The sequence below is a fragment of the Coregonus lavaretus genome (assembly GCF_964263955.1).
Source record: "Coregonus lavaretus genome assembly, chromosome: 37".
Classification (NCBI taxonomy): Eukaryota; Metazoa; Chordata; class Actinopteri; order Salmoniformes; family Salmonidae; genus Coregonus; species Coregonus lavaretus.
The window spans coordinates 28,888,101-28,895,785 of record NC_140024.1 but is presented as its reverse complement, the minus strand read 5'-3'; the positions used below and the strand labels follow the sequence as shown (position 1 = coordinate 28,895,785).

The following is a 7,685-nucleotide window of genomic DNA, read 5'->3' as shown; positions in this document are numbered from 1 at the left end:
CCTGACAGAATCCCCCTCCTAGGAACGGCTCCTGACGTTCCTACCAGCCTTCTCAGGGTGGAGGGCCCTGAACTGACGAATGAGGTCAGGGTCCAGTATGTCCTTGGCAGGAACCCAGGAGCGCTCCTCGGGACCGTAGCCTTCCCAGTCCACCAGATACTGCCAGGACCGCTGCACCCGGCGGGAATCCAGTATCCGGTGGACGGTATAAGCCGACTGGCCACCGATGACACGGGGCGGAGGGGGAGGTCTGCCTGCCGGAATAAGGGGAGAAAAAACAACAGGTTTTAATAAAGAAATGTGAAATGTTGGATTGATCTTAAGGGATCTGGGTAAGTGCAGGCGAAAAGTAACGGGATTGACTCTCCTGGCAATCTTAAAGGGACCGATGAACCTCTGGGACAGCTTGCGAGACTCCACCCGTAGCGGTAGGTTCTTAGTTGAGAGCCATACTCTCTGGCCGGGGTACAGGGTAGGACCGGGACGGCGACCTCTGTTTGCTTGTCGTTGGTACTGCTGAGAGGAACGCAGAAGATTAAGACGTGCCTTCTTCCACGTAAGCCGACAGCGTCTGATGAACCTCGAGGCTGAAGGCACTCTGACTTCTGCCTCCTGGTCCGGGAACAATAGAGGTGCATAGCCAAACTGACACTCATGCGGGGACATACCAGTGGAGGAGGAGCACAAGGTGTTGTGCGCGTACTCGGCCCAAACAATGAAGGATGACCAAGTGGACGGGTTGTTGGAAACCATGCATCTGAGGGTGGTTTCCAGCTCCTGATTCATCCTCTCAGTTTGGCCATTGGACTCCGGATGGTACCCGGAAGATAAACTGGCCGTGGCCCCTATGAGTTGGCAGAAGGCCTTCCAAAACCTTGAGGCGAACTGGGGACCTCTGTCGGAAACCATATCTTGCGGGATCCCAAAGACTCGGAACACATGGTTAATCACCAACTCAGCTGTTTCCTTGGCAGAAGGTAATTTGGTCAAAGGAACAAACCTGGCCGCCTTAGAAAACCTGTCGATGATGACTAGGATCGTAGTATTACCATGGGACGGAGGAAGGCCAGTAATAAAGTCCAATGAGATATGGGACCAGGGTCGGTGGGGAATAGATAGAGGGTGAAGGAGTCCTTGAGGGCGAAGGTGAGAAGATTTTCCCTGGCAGCACACGGAACAGGCCTTGATGAAAGTGGCAACGTCCTCCTTCATGGTGGGCCACCAGAACTTACGCTGGATGAACTCCAAGGTGCGGCCTATGCCCGGGTGACAGGTGAGGCGAGAGGAGTGCCCCCACCGAAGGACTTGGGACCTTGCTGCCTTGGGAACAAACAACCGATTAGCAGGACCTCCACCAGGGCCCGGTTCGATGGCTTGAGCTTGTTTCACGGTATCCTCCACTTGCCACGAGATCGGAGCCACGATCTTAGCGGCCGGAAGGACAGTCATGTCAGTATCTTCTCGAATGGCAGGAGAGTAGATTCGTGACAAGGCGTCCGGTTTCAGATTCTTCGACCCGGGTCTATAGGTGAGGATAAACTGAAATCGGCTGAAGAAAAGAGACCATCGAGCTTGTCTGGCGTTCAACCGCTTCGCCTGCTGGATATACTCCAGATTCTTGTGGTCCGTAAGCACTTGAAACGGTTGAGAAGCCCCCTCGAGCCAGTGTCTCCATTCCTTCAATGCCATCTTAACCGCTAGGAGTTCACGATCCCCCACATCGTAATTCCTCTCGGCCGGGGTAAGCCGGTGAGAGAAGAAGGCGCAAGGATGAAGCTTCTTGTCTTCACCCCTCTGAGACAGGACAGCTCCAACCCCAACCTCTGATGCGTCTACCTCCACCACAAAAGGTTCCTCCGCCGTTGGTAGTGTCAGGATGGGAGCAGAGAGGATGCGCTGCTTGAGTCCTTGGAAGGCCGTCTCAGCTTCTCTCCCCCACAGAAACCTTGTGTTGCCACCCTTGGTTACCGCCGAGAGAGGGGCTGCCACCGAGCTGAAGTTCTTGATGAACTTGCGGTAAAAGTTGGTGAAGCCCAGGAAACGTTGAACTTCCTTAACGGACTTGGGGGTGGGCCAATCCGCTACCGCCTCTACCTTCTTGGGGTCCATCTGGACTCGTCCGGGTTCCACAATAAATCCCAGGAATTGTACTCGAGAGGAATGGAATTCACACTTCTCCGGCTTAACGTACAAATGGCTGTCTAGGAGGCGTTTGAGCACTTGTCTGACATGCTTAGTGTGTTCTTGAAGGGAGCTCGAAAAGATGAGGATGTCATCCAAGTACACAAACACGAAGATGTTAAGCATATCCCTAAGCACATCGTTTATGAGCGCTTGGAACACAGCCGGAGCGTTGGTCAGGCCGAAGGGCATCACCGAGTATTCGTAGTGACCAGTAGGCGTGTTGAAAGCGGTCTTCCACTCGTCCCCGGGTTTGATCCGCACAAGATGGTATGCGTTCCGAAGGTCAAGCTTAGTGAAGGCTCAGTGTTTCTGTCACGACCCGGTGCGAGAAACAGTCACTAATAATTGTCAGAACCCAGAAGATGAGGCAGACACAGCAGTACTAGAGATGGTGGTTTAATAAAGAACAAAATCCTCAGGCAAAGAAACTAAATCCACAATGTCCAAAAATAAAGCCAAGAGGCACAAAGAGGAAAACCTCCAAAAAAACAAGGAAACTCCACAAAGTGGTAAAAATCCCACCAGAGAAATATCCATATAACACAAGGCTTGGGCTGGGGCTGGGTGCTAACTTACAAACACTGAGCAAGGAACTGAGGAACACACAGGGTTTAAATACTAACAAGGGAATGACCTACAGGTGCAAACAATAATTAGATCAAGAAAAAACAAAAGGTACAAAAAAGGTGCAATGGGGACATCTAGTGACCAAAACCCGAACAGTCATGGCCAAAACCTGACAGATCCCACTGGGCACAGATGTCAGTTAAGTGTCTAGTTTTACATTTGGTTAAGTTGTTAACTAACCGTGAAATCAACAACAAATGACACCATGTCATTGGATTTAGGTTAAAAGTAGGGTGCAAAAAGTTTTTTGGGGTTGAAATGACGTGCAAACAACGTTGATTCAACCAGCTTTTGCCCAGTGGGATTTTGGTTTCGAATATTACAATTCAGCTACACCTCATAAATTACAGTTAAACAAATTACATGTTGATATTTCTTTATTATGTATCGGTATGATAAAAAAGTAGTAAAAGATAGATAGAATGTATTGGCCAAATCGTCTACCCCTACTTGAAAGTGATCAAGTACTCAGGATATGCCTGATTGTCATGGAAAATGATGAACATGGATGGTGGAGACACACCATCTGTCACACTGTCAAAGAGCTGAATAGTTGTGGTGTCTTTAGATGGAGGTACTTTCATTCCCTGTTTTCCTGTTGTGAAATCTCCAGTCAGAACTCGACATAGGTACATGTACTTCTGCCCTTGGGGATCCGGTTTTGAGTATGTGTCATTGGCAGAGTAATTTGCATTGACAGCAAAGTAGGTGCCGTCTCCATGCAATGCAGCTGCAAAAAATATTTTGGAATAGTTATGAAATTCTCTAAACCTTTAAATCATTGCAGACTCTAGAGTACTGCCTCGTACAAATAGAATGCCTAAAAGCAGGAGAAAGCTCATTGCATTTCAATAGAAATGTGCAAAAACATCATGCCAATAGCTAGATCAGAATCATAAAGTTGGATAAAGGATGCACTTGGTCCAAAGCCTGTTTCAGCATAGTCCCACCCAGAAGTAGCCAATAAATTACACTCCTGAGCAAATATTCCATAAGTGCAGGTGCCAGACAGTAAATCACCAAACTTGGCTTTATACCTTTTAAGACTTTACAGTCCAGCACAGTGGTGGTATGCACCTTTTTTCAGTTTATTTATGAACAGACAATACTTTAAAATGGAATTAGCCCTCAATGGCGCTGCCCATGCTGTCACAGAAGCGGCCATTGCCAAGATAGGAGATGAGCTCTCTAGTAGAGCTCTATGATCGGAATGCAATAATTCAGACACAAGAAAGTATGAGAATTCAAACATTAAAACAGAAATAAACCTCAAATTGTTGGCTTTTGTCACGCCCTGATCTGTTTCCCCTGTCTTTGTGCTTGTCTCCACCCACCCACCAGGTGTCTCCCATCTTCCCCCATTATCCCTTGTGTATTTATACCTGTGTTTTCTGTTTGTATGTTGCCTGTTCGTCTTGTCTCGTCAACCAGCGTGTTTTTCCATACTACTGTTTTCTCTAGTGCCTGTTTTCTAGTCCTCCTGGTTCCGACCATTTCTGCCTGCCCTGATCCTGACCCCGCCTGCCAGACCATTCTGCCTGCCCTGACCCTGACCCCGCCTGCCATACCATTCTGCCTGCCCTGACCCCGAGCCTGTCTGCCATACCATTCTGCCTGCCCTGACCCTGACCCCGCCTGCCATACCATTCTGCCTGCCCTGACCCCGAGCCTGTCTGCCATCCTGTACCTATCTGACTCTGACCTGGTTTACAAACTTCTGCCTGCCCTGACCCGCCCTTTGTCTGCCTCCTGTGGTTTAATAAACTACTCTGTGTATTGAACCTTCCGTCTCCTGTGTCTGCATCTGGGTCATATCCTGAGTCGTGTTAGCTTTTCTCTTTTGGTGTTGGCCATTACTTACCATTTTTCCCAGCGTAGCTCCGATTGAAGCCAAGCTCGTTAATCTTATCTATGGTTGTGTGGCAGGCTCCATGGAAGAGCTTCCTCTCATTGTTCTGGTGACGGTTCCTGACCTCCATGTCTTTCTTCTTGATCTTAAAGGCCCCCCATAGGCTTGGGTTCTGGATCCTCTCAATCTGAGTGAAGAACAACCTTGCATTACACATTAATTGGCTAGCTAGACTGTGATAAAGATCTTTCACTACCATAAAGAGGTCCCCAGAATCCCTAACATAATGTTGCTAAGCTGTGATGCTTGAACCTATCTAGTTCAATTACATTGAAAAGGTTATTGTACTTTATCAACCCATTCCTGAGTATGTACAAACCATTCCATTCTCCAGACCCAACCATGACATCTCAACAGACATGTACAAGATAGTTGTACAATAAATAAATATACATGTAACTACTAGGGAAAATAGGAGAAGAGAGACCTTTAGAACATTCTTCTTGCAAGTATCCTCAAAAAGTTTAAGGACATCAATATGCTCTTGGGTTTCAGGTTGAGTGGGGATTGACAGACATGGAGTGTTGTCTGGCATTTCATCCCAGTGCTGGGGTAAATCTTTAAAAGCCTCTTCTGGCCGGACCTTTTTTAGCATTTCATGGATCTCATTGGAAGCCTTGAGCACGTCTTTGCTGAGGCCCTCTACGGTGAGTTTGGCCTCCTTCTGGGAAGAGTTGTGTAGACTAATGCTCACGTCCATGGCGGTCTGCATGTCAAAGATGTGCTGCAGGTCCAATTTTGATAGGCTGAAGAGGGCTTTGTCAATGATGAGGATGGAGTCTTGCTCTTTCACAATCAGGCCCTTGATCACTTGCTTGGCGTTGTCTACATGGGCCTGCGACACACCGCAGATGTGAAAGCAAGCAGGATCCATGTCATGGCTCTCAATTTCGATGACTTCATTCTGTTGTGCATTATCAACTTTACTACCGGTAAGGAATGCTGTAAGAATATGAAGATAACTTAATTACAGTATATTACATCCAATCGTCTTTACAGCTCTAAATGACAGTAAATATTACAATAAGTACAATGGTAAACCTGACTTTATTTTCCATAAATGATGTACTGTAGATCAAAGTTTAGAAAATAAAGTAGCTCATACATATAAACTTTTGGAAGAAGCCCTCCTTTTCCTGAACGTCAGTGCCTTTCTTTTTAAGCATACTTGTGTGGAAATCAGTAAGCATGGCAGGCTGAAAGATGACCATTCGGACAAGCTTCAGGGAGTTCTGGGACTTCTTGCCCACCACTTCCACAACAGCATCCAACATGGCGTCTGCCACTTCACTCGGCTGTATGTTGCCTTGGCCTTGAATGACAGGACACTTTAGTTGGCACACATTGCAAATATGGATTTGAGATTGAACAATCTTAACAGCTTTATGTCTACTGTAAAGTTTGTCATTGACTAATGTATAAAGACTAAAGTCTCCTTTCAGTAACTCACATTCTCTTTCCCTCTGTTTTCGTAACTTACCCGTGCCAATAGCAGGTAAAGATATGGATGTGAAGTTATTCTTTGCACACATTTTGAGTGCACCTTCGACAGACTGTTGGATATTCTTAGTGTCTGTCTGGGTAACCATGTGGATGATCTTCTTACACTGCAGGTTGCCTGGCTTTGTCATTATCATGCCTTTGTTAGGCTGGGCTCCTGAAAATATACATTGTAGATTTTATTGTAAAAAACTGAGCAAATCGATAATTTCCTGCTTATTTCATGTTTATTGAATAGGACAGTGAAAGATTGACGAAAATTAGGTGAAGATAGTGTACTAGAATAGCAATGGATTGAAATTTGCTTAAATCTCATGCACTAATTAACTCTTTCTGAAATATTCGCCTGTATTTACCCCCCAAAAATGAAATGCTAATTAGCTGCTAATTTGGCTGTCATAAAAACTACAAATGCCATTATGATCTGGATAAAACTGCAGAATCAAAGGTAAGAATCTCTGGATTAACAATATAATGTTAGATAAATGTAGTAATTAATAAATAGGCAAAAGTTCTTTAAATTGACAATTCTGTGAACTGTCTTGTGCAAGTTTTAAATTGACACAATACCTGTTAGCAAAGGTGTCAGCTAGAGTTGACATGCACGATCTTGCAGGCATTTGTAGTCTTCTATGATTTCTACTTTGACGCTAATTGGAAGTTTCGAACATGAGAGTAAATAAAGCTGAATAAATTCATAAAAGTTACCTTGTCCGAGAGAGATTTACATGGTTATCAAAACGTCACCCCAGGGTAAGCCTACATGAAACACAGCCCTTATTTTAAGTGTTTCTAAAATCCTCTATGGGAAAATTGAATGGTGGAAAACGATTGGCACCATTTCCCTGTTTGACCGCTAGGTTTTATGGGTATTATGACACCTCCACTGTGGGACTCTATTAGCTTAAATTGTAACACAGAGTTTAAAACCAAAGTTCAAGCGGCCAATACTTCCAGGGATGCACACGAACAGTGGCGTGTATTCATGGCTTCCAAGGGAATAAATAATATAAATAATAGCCAATCAGCGTTGAGCTAAGCCCAGTGAGCTCAGCTGTGAATGGTCCTGGCACACCAAAAAAAGGTATCAAGGGAAGCCATTTTGGATTTGGCGTCAGACTAATCACATCACAGGCCAAATGTCATCATTGACATTAAAAAAACTTGAATTGTTGCATCTCGTTGTGTTGCTGTCCTCCGGTGGCTAGATAGCTAGCCAAAATCGTCCCTTTCCTAAATTAACCATGGATGGAGATAGGGATTTTGACTTGTGGTTTTACTTAATTCTCCGTACTGGCCAATGATTATAACGGTGATTCTGATCCAACCATAAATGCATACATTGTGCCCCTGGCCTGAGAGGATGGAAGTTTAACATGTAACTAGATGTAGTATGCTAATGTTAACTAGCTGGCCTAGCGTATCGTTGCCCATGAAAGGCTAGCAAGCAAAGTATTTTAGCCAG

At 45.4% G+C, this 7,685-nt stretch overlaps 1 protein-coding gene across 1 annotated transcript in view; it reads right to left on the bottom strand.

The window, feature by feature from the left end:
- Positions 1 to 2,884: 2,884 nt before the first annotated feature.
- Positions 2,885 to 7,685, bottom strand: part of LOC311111584 (protein mono-ADP-ribosyltransferase PARP14-like) — a gene marked incomplete at its 5' end in the record, with an annotated part of 51,025 nt that continues 46,224 nt past the window's right edge. Inside the window, 5 exons of the mRNA XM_084154347.1 lie at positions 2,885 to 3,541; positions 4,673 to 4,847; positions 5,148 to 5,662; positions 5,826 to 6,032; positions 6,201 to 6,377. Coding sequence (XP_084010473.1) covers positions 3,258 to 3,541; positions 4,673 to 4,847; positions 5,148 to 5,662; positions 5,826 to 6,032; positions 6,201 to 6,377 — 1,358 coding nt within the window. The 3' untranslated portion in view covers positions 2,885 to 3,257. The remainder of the gene's footprint in view (positions 3,542 to 4,672; positions 4,848 to 5,147; positions 5,663 to 5,825; positions 6,033 to 6,200; positions 6,378 to 7,685) is intronic.